General features: G+C 35.3%; 2 protein-coding genes across 3 annotated transcripts in view; one reads left to right on the top strand and one right to left on the bottom strand.

Moving 5' to 3' along the window:
- The window catches only part of LOC123542847 (uncharacterized), a 44,604-nt gene that overhangs the window by 22,220 nt on the left and 5,704 nt on the right, over positions 1 to 16,680 (bottom strand). The gene's annotated exons all lie outside the window — the stretch shown is intronic.
- On the top strand, positions 1,960 to 15,412 carry LOC123542674 (uncharacterized). 2 transcript variants are annotated; one of them, XM_045328623.2, is made up of 8 exons: positions 1,960 to 2,056; positions 4,787 to 4,845; positions 5,535 to 5,617; positions 6,429 to 6,500; positions 8,309 to 8,438; positions 11,032 to 11,129; positions 11,389 to 11,466; positions 15,223 to 15,412. In XM_045328623.2, the coding sequence occupies exons 2-8, from the start codon at positions 4,803 to 4,805 to the stop codon at positions 15,340 to 15,342; spliced, it is 624 nt and encodes a 207-aa protein (XP_045184558.1). In that variant the 5' UTR covers positions 1,960 to 2,056; positions 4,787 to 4,802; the 3' UTR covers positions 15,343 to 15,412. The 2 variants fall into 2 exon arrangements, with proteins under 2 accessions (XP_045184558.1, XP_045184559.1); XM_045328624.2 differs by lacking the exon at positions 1,960 to 2,056 and adding an exon at positions 3,616 to 3,768.

Raw genomic sequence — 16,680 nt, forward strand, 5'->3', positions numbered from 1 at the left:
GTCCTGCTTTTATCTTATATTAATATGGACTGGAGTGGTTGAGGCATTGTAAGTCAACAGTGGTCAGTGGCCTATATTTGCGGTCAAAAGTATAGATGTTCCATTATTTTCTAGTACAATTCAATCAACCAAAATTTAAGCATGCAAACAATGTCTTATGTTGTATACGATGTATTTAGCGTGTCAAATAATTTCACCTTGCACAAATGCCTAAAACGGTAGGAAACAATGTCTTTTTTACAAGTTTTTTACACCACAGAAACGTAATTAGGATTCTTTTTTTTCTTTTCTTTTTTTTTTAATTTAATGTTTTTATTTGACGAAATCAAAGTTGGAGTGGGGACGGGGTGAGGATAGAGGTTGTTGCCCGCAAGTGGTCAAATTCAGCAGGGGAATATGCCAGGGGTATGCGTGTGGTGGGTTGGGAGGAAGGGGTCGAGGAGGAACGATTTTTGTTAGTGTCTTCTATCGCCGCACAGAACAAATGCCTGATCCAGGAATCGCACTGACCACCACGCTATTCGTAGATCTGCGCTGAACTGTTATTAAACCATAGTCTATATGATTTGAATTCAAGTTTATTGTGTCAATAATTGACCATAATTGATTTCTTCGCATTGTATATTTAAACGATTATATATGATGAATACATTTAAATGTAGATACATAAGGAAGTAACTACTAAATGCTAATTAAATTCCATTACACCACCGTTATAATTGATGCAAATCTGATGAACATCGATGAGTTAAATTTAGATTTTTTTTTCAATATGAACATCAACAGTCCGGCCAAGATTTTGTTATTTATGTTAAATTGTGCCATTTATGACTCTAGAGCGAAAGTCAGCAAGTCACATCAAAGATATCGTATAGTCTTGACCCGGTCTAATTATGTGACACACTCGAAATCGCAATGTTATTGTCTTGATCACCATGGTAACTTATGTTTTATCTTGTCGGTTGCATGATAATTACTTTAAAAAATGCGCACAGCAACTTTCCGTCAATTACTAAAATGTAATGGAATACCATTATGGAAACAAAACGCTTATGTTTTCTTTCTGACATAAATGTCACAATATTTATGTTTAAAGTCTTTTTAAATCCTCCCGTGAGGTTGTACTCCCATTCAAAAACTTGGAGGTATCCACCCGCGTGGTTTGTGATATACTTTTGATATATCTCGCACAATAATATATCTTTAAGTTAGATTGTTATTGATCTTGAAAAAAAAAAAAAAGATTAATAAGAAAAATGACATATAAAGAGCAGTTTCAAAAATTCACCAAATCTCCCATGGGTGTTTCCTCCCGTAACGGATATGGGAGTTGTTTCTTTTCAGAAGTCGTTTTTCAACGCGAAATAATGACGGAATAGTCTATTAGTCATGCTATGTATAATTTATATGAGTTAAAACATTTTGATTTGAAAATTTTAGAAAAAAAACGGGGGTTTACTCCCTTAATTGGTAAAACCCACAAAAACCACACGGGAGAAAAAAAATACTCCCATTGGTGGACCGAGAAATCGTCCCAAGAATTCAGTTTTATTGTCGGCCAATTATTTTCTTTATGAGACCACTATTGTTTGACGTTAAAAAAATCAAAGAAAAGTAAAAAAAAAAAAAAAAAAAAAAAAAAAAAAAAAAAGAGGTACTTAAGATTGCGAAAATTCCGGATTCGAAAAATAAATCCAGAGACTGTTGAATACAACCAAGCAAGCAGGCTCGGTTTGACTGAGTCTGCTAATGTTCAACGCGATGATACGGACGAAGCAAAATCATAAAGTTTAAATCAATCGTTCAAATATTTTAATGAAAAATCATTCCACATAATGTTTAATAGCTTGATTTTAAAACTTGACCCGGTAAATAGGCAATAAGACTCGGTAAATAGGTAATAAGTACTAAATGTTACTCTTACAAGCAGGCTTTATCATCGAACAATTTATGCAAGTTTATCTTGGCATGAAACAAGGTTATCTTTTATTGTTAATAGACTTACTTGATAAACATTGATCTAGCACGTAAGAGATTACCTACATTTTTACATCAGGTTAGTTAAGATTTTCAAGTACGTTGATGGTGTTGGGAACATTCAAATTTGTCATATTAGCTGCATACCAGAATCACTTATTTTATTCGCTGATCATTTGTTAGTTTATTCGATGGGCCGCCCGGTTATCACACTACGTATAGCTTCAAACTTTCAATCTGGAAGGACGTAGTTTCGAATTTTCTTGTCAGTGGCCAAGTTTCGAATTCTCTTGTCAATGTCAATGTCAACTCACTGACGATGATACGTCTAGGCAAACTTACCCAGAATTCACTTCTTCGAAATGCATCCGAAGCGGAAGTCGAAGAACGACAACTCTGTATGGGAGATTGCTGACTCATATTTACTATTTTCTACTTCCTTATATAGTAAGGAATAAGTTAAAACAGAAATCGTGAAAATCTCTTCTACATGAAAAGCATTGAAGAGTTATCTATGGCGGCTGGTTTAGGACATTTCGTTATGTCGCGTTGGCGTGCTTACGCTGTTTTGTAGCTCATTTCTTTGTGTCGTCCTGGAGCAGGCACCAACGCACCATAACTAAATTTTGACAGTTTTGAGTATCGTTTTGGCGCAGGCGCCATCGCAACAAAACGAAACTAACAATGCGATATAAAGAAACATAGATCGCAACGGAAGAAACATTTTATTTTGCGTTGGCGTGAGCACCAACCCACCAAAACAAAATATTTTAATGCCGCGCACGCCTACGCGAAACGACACATTTCATTTCGTCTTGGCGAAAATGTTTAGTTACGTTTTGTTGGTTTGCGCGCGGCTATGTAGCACAGGCTCTCCAGGTCTCACAGTCAAAGGCCGGTGGTTCTACCCAGATGTCATCTAATGCCTTTACTAATGCCCAGAGGGGCTTCTGACGTCAGCTTTCGTCATCAAAAACTGGAAATATCGCCATAAGACCTAAAATGTGCCGAGATGACTAAATCCTATTAAACGTCTTTCAAAAGGTAATAGCCTGTAAGTATAGGTTATAGATCATTTATTGAACTTCTAATGCAACTAAGTTTGCCGAAACGGAGCGTAGCGTAGTGAAGGCAAAACTTAATGCATTTAGAAGTTCAATAAGTGATCTATAACCGGCTTATAGTTTAACGCCCCAATTCAGGTCAAAACTGCAAAAAAGCTCTCTCTGAAGTAAACTAACCACGCCTTCTGTTAATTCATTGGCTCACTTTTAGAATCTGTCCGTAGGTAAAATCTGCATAATTTGCAATATCCAGTACCTGTATGGTTTATATAAAGGTAAGGCTTTTTTAGTTTGTATATTTCATAATTGGGGGGCTGCTGCCCCCCACACCCCCCGCATTTTCTAAACCTGGCGAGGAAAATATATCCATGCTACCATATCGATAAATAAAAGAATGCCCAAATAACAAGAATAGCTACGGACAGATTCTAAAGTCTAGCCCAACTTTATACAAGGTCAATTTAGTGCCAACCTTTAGCAAAACAGCGGTTGATCCAGTGCTGATTTTAATTTAGTTTATATCATAAATACATCAGTCTTATCGAGTACTTTGTGGAACACGATCTTATATTCTTATTCAATGGAAATATGATATGCAGGTTTAACTCGTAATGATGTAACAGTACAAGTCAAGCAACTACATGTATAAATAAAACAAGACAAAGTGGAATCTAAGTGCACCCTGGTTTATTTTTAGACCAGTAGAGGTAGTGAAAGATACAGAAAGGTCAAACTTGATCTATGAAAGTACAGCTTGCATTAAAATATTTGAGCCGCGCCAGACGTCTGGTCAGGATCTATGCTGTTCGCTTTCAAAGCCTATTGTAATTAGAGAAACTGTTAATAAGCGAACAGCATGGATCCTGACGACACTGTGAGGATGCGCAGGCTGGTCTGGATCCATGCTGGTCGCAAACCCACTATGTTGGTTTTCACATGGCACAGCTCATTTATCTACTTGGTCCGTTTATTAGATCTACATAGACACATTGCTTGTATGCAGTCCCTGCTTTGGTAATTGCTCCGCCTCCTAGAATGTGGGAAATCCATAATAGGCGGAACAATGAATACTCATTAATTTTGAACTACTTCATGATTAAGTGGATCAGATTCTTCAGTTATGAAACAATATGAAAATAAGTTGGTTACTTTTTTGAAAATCCCTCGCTTGTCATTGGATAAAAACGATGGTTGAACTATAAAATGATTTAGTTGCCCAAAACCGATCGGATGGATAAATTTGACGCACAATACTCGCCTATGTAATCCTTCGCGTACTGCTTTAATTAAAGTTGATGGGAACATGGTCTAATGATGGATTTAATTTCAATGCAGTACTGTTTTCAAAGATTTAGGTACCCTTGAGTAAAATATTCGCATTTGCACCTACCACTAGGGAAGAATATTTGTATATCAACCGTCACTTAAGAAAAAAATGATAAAAATATTTTATGGCTATTCATGATTATTACATTATCTATCATTAAAAAAACGGATAATCAGCTGATAAATATAGCTAATAGAAAATAAGAAAGTTTAAATTTTTAAATCCAATAAAATTAGCCACCCACGAAAACCGGTTTCAGATTATTTGAAAAGTTTAAAACGCAACATGGAGACGCCTTTTAGGTACTTAGAAACGTATCATTGAGATGCTTTATCGACTAAACGATTTTTTTGTCGTTAAACTATAAACTAGCAGCTTTAAACATGTATAGTGATATGCTACTTTAATTTGTTTGCAGACAATATTTGATCACCATGATGATATTCATTCTTCTGTTGTCATTTGTTAGTGGAATAGGTGAGTAGTAAAGATAATTTAAAAGGGATCATGGCTTGCTTGTGATTCTTTTAAAATTGTGTGAAGTTCTAATTTACTTATTCAAGTTCAGATAAAGTGGTGTGTCTTTAAAGTGTGCTCTATCTTAGATAGAGTACACTTGTAAGACTTGCTTCCTTATAAAATAAAGAGAACATGTTTAGTAAACAATTTAAACTGTTCTCTATCTTAGATACAGTATGCTTTCAAACTTCAGGCAAGTCTTTGTTCAAAGTGTCCTTGGGGTTGTTTTTAGGATACAAACTAGCAACAACAGGAGCATGCATGTGTACAGCACAAAGACCTAAATATGCAATTCATGTAGACAAAATACTCACACGATTATGAACATCTATATGAATGAAAACCTCAAGAATCAAGAATACATTAGAATTATTGCAAAAATTGCATTTATCAAATATCTAATTCAGTGTTACACATCACAAACCACATGTTCTTTTATTACAGACAACACAATTATATGTTTTGAATCTATTATTTGTACAGAAATCCAACTATGATGTTTTTGAATGCAAAATGTATGATGTTTTTGATGTTTTTTTTAATGTTATTATAAAAAGCATTGAAAAATGTTAGGAATGCATTATTTTATTAACAAACGTACGAAAGGTTCTTTTGCATGTAGTTTTAATAGTTTTTTTTTATTGCAGAAAGCACAATAAGATGTTTTGAATGTGTAGATGCCCCTCATCCAGCTGATTGTGGTGTGATCACGCTGTGTCCCGATTCAGATGTAAGTTCAATCCTAACTCGGCTAAATTTCTAAAATGGACTGGTCCATCATTCAATTTGGGCAATATCATTTAGAATTCGAAGGGGTGTTCACTGAAAATTTACTGACTGAATAGTGAACAGTGCAGACCATGATCAGACTGCACGTAAATTCAGGCTGATCTTGGTCTGCTCTGGTCACAGTGGCAGAATCACTTGCCACCAGCAGGCAAAAGGTTAACTTTAGATGGTATAAATAAAGCGCCAGGAGCCTAACCAGGAGACCGCAGTTTCGAATTGAAATTTTGTCTTGCAAAGATTTAACCTATCATTGAAAATATAGAATTTTCCATGGTTTAAAAATTTCTGGTATGTATGCATATATTTCTATGCCAAATAGAAACTTATTTTCGTCACTCTTGAGTCTTGATGTCGAAACATTCCCGTTTGAACGTGTGGTCTACTGGTTAATCATCCGGCACTTTATTCGTGTCGAAATTCCAATTCGAAACTGCGGTCTCTTTAAGCTACCATTGAAAAAAAAAATATCAGAAAAGAAAAAAAGAGTATATGTTTAAGTGTTTTAAGAAGGTTTGCAAGCATTGTACATCAGATTTTGAAAGAAATTAAAAAGGGTTCTCCTATGATATTTAGGTTGTATAATTACTCAAGTGTATATATTATATGTAGGCCTACGTGTACTGGGGTTTAGACGAATTATCACGAATGCTTAAGAGGTATTAAGAAAATTTGCCTTCGGAATAATCCAGCAGTGTACATTATATTTTGAAAGCAAGCCTTGTTTTCAAAATAAAATCTTATTTGCATTTCAGCAATGTATGACCAGGCAGTTTGTTTCAAGTGGTGGTCTGATCCTATACACCAGTGGTTGTGAATCCAAATATGTAAGCTTATGCATTTTTAAGGTAGTAGACCCGAAAAACGCTCGGCAATTTCCGTGTTGATAGTCATGTCGGCAATTTCCGGACGTAATGTAGAAGGTCCGGAATAAGATTTATATTTTCCACAATATACGCCAAATGTTGTCAAAAGCCGTTTGTCATAACTGGTCTACTATCATCTTAAGATTATCATCTCGAGAGACGAGTTCTCATTTGCTTTGTTTGCCAGCTGCAAGGATCTTCTGTTGTTATTGCACCCTTTAATTTGTCAATAGCGTAAAACAGAGTCAAGTGAAAGTGATATAGTGTGTTATTGGCAGCATTTATCTTTAAAAAAAAAAGAATTAAAATTTGTAATGTTTTTTTGTAAAAAAAAACATTTACTGCGTTAGTCACGCTGTAGAATGTTGTATTTCATGGCCGTCACAATCTGAATAATGTTCTACATATGGGGCCGTGTTCATTAAAGTTGCATTATGCGCATCTTACTGTACATAGTGTGTTTTTGGTGAATGTTTTATAAAAACAATTTTCGGTTGCTGTGCATTAAAATGTGTTAAATTAAGCTATTGCGTAAGTATTTGAAACTGATGCTTTAGAAATAAATAAACCGGACAATAAAATAATAGTTTTTTTCTTCAATCTTCTACGCATTGTTCTCCCTTACCTATAGGTAGAGATTTCTGAAGTTGAAGGGAGGCGACTCCTGCATGCAGTTCGACTTTTCTTAAAAAGACTGCCCCAGTCAAAATAAGGAAAGTCATATTTGGAAAGTTATTATTTCGTACTGGTAACAGGAATAGTTTGGTATATTGGGTTAAAAACTATCATTTCCTCCACGCTTTTTACACACACATCTATTTCAGCTGGATTTTTATTTGAAAAATGTCCATAATTCCACTTTAAAGAAACTACATATATGTTGTTCTACAGAAACAAGAAGAAAGGAGAAAACAACGAAAGAAAGCAGAATATTTAATTAAAGACAATTCGGACGGATTAATATATGTATATAGGCAAAAATTTTCCTACGGACAGAATTTCTTTAAAGTTTGTGTACTAACTGACAGTCAAGATTAAAACGGAAATATGTATTTAAAATTCTAGGTACCCGGGCTTGATCTTGAGTAATTGCCTTTGCAAATCAGAAAATACTAAAAAATCCATTTTTCAAGGGCAGATAATTCAAGATCAAGGCAAGGAAACTGTGCATATTAACTTATATTTCAGTTTCAGATTTCATTTGCAGTCAGTATATAAAGTTTAAAGAAAGTCAGTACATGGGAAAGACCAGGACTTTGCGGTATCATTTTGTCATGTTCGTAGTTAAGGACATTTGCCAAAGTGTCTATATTGACATTGGGCATAATTTTCTTACGGACAGAATTTCTTCTTTAGAGACAGAGAATCAAACCAAAATCAGAAATATGAAATAAAAAAAATAACAGGTACCAAGCCTTGGTCATGAATTATCTGCCCTTGAAAGTAGGAAAATACTGAAAAAAAATCTATTTTCAAGGGCAGATAATATAAGATCAAGCCCGGGCACCTATGATTTTAATACATATTTCCTGTTTAGACTTGACTCTCAGTCAGTACACAAAGTTTAAAGAAATTCTGTCCGTAGGAAAATTTTTGCCTATATACATATAGAAAAGTGTCCGATATGTCTTTAAAGTATAATATGCCGCCTCTTATAACGCAGGAAAGATACTAAAAAAGACACCCCAAACGGTCTCTTCTAAACATTTAAGCTTGAAGCTTATTAGTAAATCATAAAAAAATTCATCATTTAACAACACTTATTACAGAAGTGTGGACTTCTAGGAAAACGTGATAGAGAGGACAGCCAACTACTTGTACGAGGTAACACAGACATACCTGTATGCGAGCACTGTTGTAACGATGACTTCTGTAACGTTAATGGATGCGGAGTATCTAGTAAGCATTCTAATTCATATACGGAGTAAAAATAATTAGTGGAATAGTGCCTTTTTTCTGAATGGCCCAGTGGAATTAACAGTTTCTTTATACTCCCCGAAAACAAACTTGGGGAGGTGAAGAGAATGTAGTGGTTGTGGTGGGCTATGTGAATGGAAGGTCTAGGTGTGTGTGCGCGCACGTATATGTGTGGAATTGGGGGTGGGAGTGGGGAGGGATAGGGCATCGCACTTGCGCATTGTTCGTCAGTCGGACCCAAAATAACTCATTTTACAATTTTCAAGAGATCTAGCCCAAACTTACAAAGTATGCATCTATAGGTCAGAGAGCATCAATTCAAAAAGTTGACGGAACTCTCTGGGAATAGGTCAACCGTATACCTTTAAATGCGTTTACATTATCATAATACATATTTTGACAATATTTGCTACATCTCATGCGTATTGAAAAAAAAAGTTTCGTGAAACGGTTTCCTCCCACCAAACAGGGGGTCATATCATTCTGTCGCTAAAAAAATCGATCATAGTATCATTTTTCGTGTTTTTGATCTGTTATTTTAATAGAGCTTAGATAGTTCTCGAAGAAAATGTGTTTCGATTTATGGAAGGCCGTAAACGCCATAATGTTATAATGGAAACCCGTATGGGGAAACAATTGGTGGTCTCTAACCAATATGAAGTGAACTTGCGCATATCATCAAGATATGAACGTACTATCCGGTTTTGAAATATTCAGAATGTTATATTGCGTAACACTAATATGTATAGGCCTTGTTCGGATAATGCCTCTCATATTTTTCAAGCCATCTGATTAGTACTAACAAAAATATATTATTATGAAGTTAACTTTCAAGAGCATATTTTCGGGACATGAACATACCGTGTGCCGTTTAGGAGTTATGGCCCTTTGAAATTTTATGGAATACTGCCGGTATATTGTCAAAATTCCATATAATCATCGTCGGAATAACTCCCCTACAGTTTCAAAGATTCTGGCTAAAAAAGTATCAATATGAAGTGAACTTGTGAAATTTATCAGTACATACATTTACCATTCCACGTTTAGGTGTAAAAGTATGCCCTTTGAACTTTTACCAAATGCAAAATAAAAAAACCTTGTCTGGATAATTCCTGTTACAGCTTTTAGGGATCTGACCCAAAGTTACAGAAACTTAATAAGAAAAATCGGAATGAAGTACTTCAGCGCATTTTGCCAGAAATTACGTGAACCAGAACCTATTCAAAAGTTGTGACTTTTAAAATTTTACAAACTTCTGTATTTTGCGATACGAAATATTTCAGTGCGAAAGCATAGCTCTCTTTTAAATGATAATCAAGGTATTATGCTTTTGCATGTTCATATTATAATGTTAGGTTTCCAGATATATTTATAACCGTAATTACGTCTTCTTTCCTTGTTTTTTTATTATTCTCTCATTTCCTACATAAAAATATTGGCACACCAGCTGTCTCAAGGCTATTATCGAGGAGAATACACCACTTTGCAGATAACTGACTTTCGACTTTTATGACTGCCTTCGAAGACAATCCCTTACAATTTTTATTATATGATTTAGAATTTTTAAGGGTGGGTAAGGGCACTTGTGTAGAATAGCCGACCATCCGCCGGTCAGCGTAATGCATTTCTCATATTATGAAAAGATTCTACAACCATAGCGGAGTTTTGTGCCAACTGAGGTGAAGGGCAAATGATTCGAAAAGTCAGCGACCTTAACCACTTGCTCACAGGAGCTTCTCTACTAATAGAAAGCAAACGTGAAGTGTGAAAAAATATATCATGTTTACAAAATTTTGTCTTTTGATGACTATTTTCCGATGAAAGGGGCCATAGGTAGTGAACGGCAATTTCCGTTCAGTTTCGTGCTATGCATATGTGATTTCGGCTTTCTCCGGTTGTTACGGAAAACTGGCCGATGAATGCCGAAGTAGTATACGAAATCCCACGGAGATTTTCAGTTGTTATTACGGGTCCACTACCTAAACTCGTAGACATTACCAGACCACTTCCACTTCTTCAGATTATCCCAATAATTTCAGGTTTAGCTGCTCTTCCGTTTCGCCTACTAGACTTTATACACAGAAGAGCAATGCATTATTCACTGTATTTCAACTGACCAAACAAATAGTATTTTGAAATTAAAACTACAAATCCACAGGAACCCCTCAAAACAGAAAATCTTGGTCACGTATTTTCTGTCCGTTCTCGAGGCAATCTGATCACCTCGGCCTTAGTGCTACGTAATACGGAGGGGATACGGAAATACCCGATGTTTCACGATTGCTGTCCAGGCTGTCCGGTTTATACTGCTTCCACTTTGCACACATGTCCCTTAAAACCCTCCAGGCTGTCCGGTTTATACTTCTTCCACTTTACACACATGTCCCTTAAAACCCTCCAGGCTGTCCGGTTTATACTTCTTCCACTTTGCACACATGTCCCTTAAAACCCTCCAGGCTGTCCGGTTTATACTTCTTCCACTTTGCACACATGTCCCTTAAAATTGAATGAAAACCTATGTAATCTTAGCTGAATATTCATCAAAACCTTTTCTCATTTATAATAAAATTTTCAGAACTTCCGCAACCATACAGAGGTCCGTTTTGCTTGCAATGCCATGACGAGGACGATCCTAGAAACTGTCGCCATGTTGCCCAGTGTGCACTGGAGGAGGTATGATAAATTGCCTTAATAAATTGAAGCACTTTTCCCCCCATGTTAACAAACTAAACATCAGATATTGAGTATTGAAACTCTTAGTATTTTTACAATTGTAGTTGCAAACTTTTGCTATTGCTGCACTGCCATACCAGTGAAAAATATTTTCAAGTTGAAACTGACATAATAATTATATATTTTATATATTTCACCGCAATATTCCAAAATTTTACTGAAAACATGTAACAAATTTAAACTTTTGCACTGGTTTCAGACCTGTTCTGTCAATCAAATTCTTGATCACAACTTTGATGGAATAGTGCGATTTCACTCCGGTTGTATACGTGACATCGTAAGTAATTATAGTTTGCGCCTTTCGGTGGTTCCGTTTTCAGTTGTTTGTTTGTAGCATTTTTAATTTTTTCTTCGTTACAAATTATTTTGTCATTTTGTTCATTGAAAATAATTTTGTCTTATGTTTATTTGTAAATCAATGTCAGCAATGCAGATCTAATTTCAAAAACAGTGATTGGTAAAGGACATCAAAGGTAAAAGGTGAAATTTTCGTGAAAGATCGCAAAAAAAAGCATTTTTTGCAATACTTTTCATTGTTTAAAGGTATTTTGTCATTATTAATATCTTATGGTTATTCCTTTAAGTTTCATACATGTATATATATATGGGTCAATGTCAACAATGAAGATATCAGAAGACATGAGTCTAGATCAGCCCTAATGTTAAAGTTTAAAATTCATTTTTGGGTAATAAATTCAAAAGATAGCACTGTTATTTAATTTCTTTATTCAAACATATCTTGTTATAACTTGATGTTAATTCATTTTAATGTTAGCCTTTACTTACTTACTTCCTTACTGCCTTCCATCTTCTTATGGCCGTTTTATATCTTATAAATGATAAGATGCGGCAATGAACTGCATCGTATTCTGCAGGTCGCTGATATCTCTTCACGGCTTGGTCTCAAATGGGATGTCTGTTGGACAAACTTTCTGGCGTGCTTCTTCCAGATAGGAACAGCTCTGCAGAATGTGAAACGGTGTTTGTTCCTCTGATCCGCACTGACATTTAGCTTTCTCTGCAACACCCAGCTTCTTCATATGTTTTCTCAGGCCACAGTCTCCAGTGTGCAGACAGAAGACAGTTAATTGGCTGTTTAGCTTGTGTAGACAGTTCTGATTTGGCGGGTAACCTCCATTTATGATCTTCCAGTCTTACGCAAAGCTCTTCTTCCACAGAGTCTAAGCTTCTCTGTATGAAGTTGGAGGTTGGGGCTGTATTTGCCTGGTTGCTGTCTTTGCAAGTTTGTGCGCAGCTTCATTTCTAGCTATGCCAACATGTGCAGGAACCCATCGAAATGCTACATTGTTGCTCTCAGGCTGGAGATTGATGTTTTTCAACAGCTGTCTGATTAAGTTGTCTGATGGACCTGCTGAGAGAGCCTGAAGAGCTGACTTGGGGTCTGTTAGGAATATATTGTCCCTTTTATGTGAGGGCTTGCATCTGGATCTGTTGTTGGAGCATCTCTTGCCGACTGGATGAGAGAGTATGAAGGAGGAGCTGTCTGAAAATTTGATGTAGGCACCACTCCCAGCTTTCTGAACTGCCTTTTCCACTGATCCATCGGTATATGCTTGGATCCAAGAGTGTGCTGGATAGCGGTTATTGATTATTTCTAGCCTAAGAGATTGTTGGTAAGCCTGATGTTACTTTCCATTTTCTTCCACTCCTGGCACCTCCAATCTGATCTTGGGAGCACATTGTCTGGGAACCCATTCATTGGGCTCGAGCGGCTCTGTCTCTGTGTCCAACCCATTCATTGGGCTCGAGCGGCTCTGTCTCTGTGTCCAGTGCTGCTGCTTTCCCTTTTTGCAGTTCTTTGGCGATATGGTTAAGACTCTGTTTTCAGTCTGTTCTTGATTCTGCTCTCGAGTTTTGAGTGGAGTGGTAGTCTCTTTGCCTTCTCTGCATGCACAAAAGCTTTGTACTCTCGTCTTGTCTCTTATGACTCAGGGTTGGCTGTCTTTTCCATTTATTTTATTGTAATTGTCTCATTACCCCGGGATTATCCTCAGACCTGAAATTTAACCTTGTCCAGTTTATCTTTACTGGTTTTGGAAGCAGTTACTTATAAGGTAGATGCGTACTCTGCTATGGGCCGTACGTTGCCTGTGTAGACTTGTGGTAGGATCTTTGCATTTACTTCCCAACTTGTTCCAGCCAGTTTTTTTCATAATGGCGAGTTTTTTGAAGACCCTCTCCTTTGACCTTTAATGTCAGATTTGACCTTGACTAATTTTTCATTATTATTTCAAGAATAATATCATCTGTTATATATACTTTAAAATGAATAATAATTAGTAAATAGTTTTGAAATACCCACCTCCCCCACCCCCTAAAAAAAAAGAAAAATCATTGCAAAAATACTGGGTTTTTTTGGCTAATTTTCACGCAAATTTGACCTTTGACCTTTGATAATAGGTTTGGCTTTGCCTTATTTGGATAAGACCTACATTCCTGGCCTTGCTTGACATGTATACATAAAAAAATAAATTGCTAACAGAAAATTCTAACAAGCGCTATTATTTTTTGAAAAAAGTTATAAGTAAGTATACTACAATTTGATCTTTTGCAAAAAAATGACCCCTGACCTTTAATACCAAGTTCGACCTTGACTTATTTTCTCTTCCATGACATCGTCTGACATATTTACAGTAAAATGAACAACGATCAGTTACTAAAATGACAAAACAAATACTTTTAAACAATAAAAATTATTACAAACAGGTGATATTATTGCAACATTTTACTCACTTTTTTGACCTTTGACCTTTGAAATTATGGTCGACATTGAATGTTTTGTAATAATATGTGCATACCAGACATCGCCTACTTTTTATACATTAAAATGAACTGATATTGTTGATTAATATCGACAAAATATCATTAACAAGAAGAAAAGTTAAAGAGCTATTTTTTCATTCTGTTACTTGAAAATGACCTTTGACCCTTAATATTACATTTGAACTTGTCTGAATTTAGACAATATCTTTATTACTGACATTGTGGGACAAATATACATTAAAATAAATCACGAGCAATTACAAATAATGACAAGAAATAGCTGTTATATTTCATACAGGAAACTATTCATGCAATTTTTCACACAAATTTGACCTTTGACCTTTGATATAAGCTTTACCCTGGGTAGTTTTGGGGTAACCTTTGCACTGCTGACTTTGCCTGACATACAGATATTAAAATGAATTAACTTCAGTGACTAACAATGTGAATACATTATTAAAAACGTTAGAAAAAGTAAATGTATCATTTTTTATATTTTTGCATGAAAATGAACTTTGACCTTCAATTATCAGGGTTGACCTTGACGTTTTGCAATAAGATTTGCATTTCCGACTTTGACTGATATATACACATTACATATATAAACCTGAGTGACTTATGATAACAAACTAATTTTTAAGAATAAAAATAAATTTCAAATATGCCAATTTTTGTGATTTGTACATAAATTTGACCTTTGACCTTAAATATCAAGTTTGCCCTTCATTCCTTTTTGATGAATTTCTTTTTGCTGACATTGGTTGACATATATATATTTACTGACAATAAGATAGTTACTGTAAGTAAACAGTGAAAAAACTGGTAGTCGTAAACTTTACACTACCCCCAAAATTTTTACAAGTGAGTTTTACCTCCCCTATCACAAACATAAGTGAACAAAATATAGATAGGCACGGCTCTTACACTTAAGAAATGAGTTTTTATGGAGGATATGAAATATTGTTTCCAAAAATATATAAACTTCTTTTGGCCTCAATTGTTGCAATAAAAGTCCGTGAGCTCTCGGACCACTTACTCCGTTGTCGTTTTGCTTGCATAGATATAGTTTCACTTGCTCCGTGATCGTTTCGTAAGCACCGGTGTCATTTCTCTTACCACGTGTTTCATTGGCACACATCGATGTTGTTTCGCAGCTTTGGTTTTGTTTAACAGATGTGTAAACAGAAAATTGGATGCTTTTATGTATAACAACAAAACAACAACTTCAACATATTTCTTGAACTTTCAGCAATGCACAGCCCTAGCACTGACGTCAAAGACGCACAACCTGTGTTTTAAATGCTGTTCACAAGACTTTTGTAATGACGAATGCTCTTCTACCACGGCAGCAGTGACTCATCGTTACTGAAACTTCTCTGTTGAAATGAAAAAAGAAAGAAAATCATGTTTTGCATATATAAATAAAGAAAGAGTACTAATTCATGTGTTTGAAAGGGTATTTGCATAATATACAATTCAGTAGTATTTGTTATCATCACATTTTTTTCCTGTTTAAATGAATAATACAGTCAAAATCTTTGGCGTTGATTTCTGTTTTAAAATTAACTGATAGTCATATGAACGGTTAGCCAAAATCGCTGACAATGATTTCAGTTTACCTAACAGTTATATGAACGATTAATCAAAATCGCTGACGATGATTTCAGTTTACCTAACAGTTATATATACTGTTAGACAAAATCGCTGACAATGATTTCACTTTACCTAACAGTTATATGAACTGTTAGTCAAAATCACTGACAAAGATTTCAGTTTACATAACAGTCATATGAACGATTAGCCAAAATCGCTGACAATGATTTCAGTTTACCTAACAGGCATATGAAATGTTAGTCAAAATCACTGACAAAGATTTCAGTTTACATAACAGTCATATGAACGGTTAGTCAAAATCGTTGACAATGATTTCAGTTTACCTAACAGTCATATGAAAAGTTAGTCAAAATCACTGACAATGATTTCAGTTTACATAACAGTCATATGAACAGTTAGTCAAAATCACCGACAATGATTTCAGTTTACCTAACAGTCATATCACTGACAATGATTTAAGTTTACCTCACAGTCACATGAAATGTTAGTCAAAATCGCTGACGATGATTTCAGTTTACCTAACAGTCATATGAACGATTAGTCAAAATCGCTGACGATGATTTCAGTTTACCTAACAGTCATATGAACGATTAATCAAAATTGCTGACGATGATTTTAGTTTACCTAACAGTCATATGAACGATAAATCAAAATCGCTGACGATGATTTCAGTTTACCTAACAGTCATATGAACGATATGTCAAAATTGCTGACAATGATTTAAGTTTACCTAACAGTCATATGATCGATTAATCAAAATTGCTGACGATGATTTTAGTTTACCTAACAGTCATATGAACGATGAGTCAAAATTGCTGATCATAATTTCACTTCACCTAACAGGCATATCAACGATTCGTCAAAATCACTGACAATGATTTCAGTTTATCTAACAGTTATATGAAAGATCAATCAAAATCGCTGACGGTGATTTTAGTTTACCTAACAGTCATATGAACGATTAATCAGAATCGCTGACGATGATTTCAGTTTACCTAACAGTCATATGAACGATAAGTCAAAATCACTGACATTGATTTGATTTTACCTAACAGTCATATGAACGATTAATCAAAATCGCTGACAATGATTT

This window comes from Mercenaria mercenaria, chromosome 19 (assembly GCF_021730395.1).
Source record: "Mercenaria mercenaria strain notata chromosome 19, MADL_Memer_1, whole genome shotgun sequence".
NCBI lineage: Eukaryota > Metazoa > Mollusca > Bivalvia > Venerida > Veneridae > Mercenaria > Mercenaria mercenaria.

Excerpts from the sequence above, each read along its gene's own strand:
- LOC123542674 (XM_045328623.2), top strand. The coding sequence starts at position 4,803 with ATGATGATATTCATTCTTCTGTTGTCATTTGTTAGTGGAATAG. Across the intron at positions 5,618-6,428 it reads CGCTGTGTCCCGATTCAGAT|CAATGTATGACCAGGCAGTT; the intron begins GTAAGTTCAATC and ends TTTGCATTTCAG. Across the intron at positions 6,501-8,308 it reads GTGGTTGTGAATCCAAATAT|AAGTGTGGACTTCTAGGAAA; the intron begins GTAAGCTTATGC and ends CACTTATTACAG.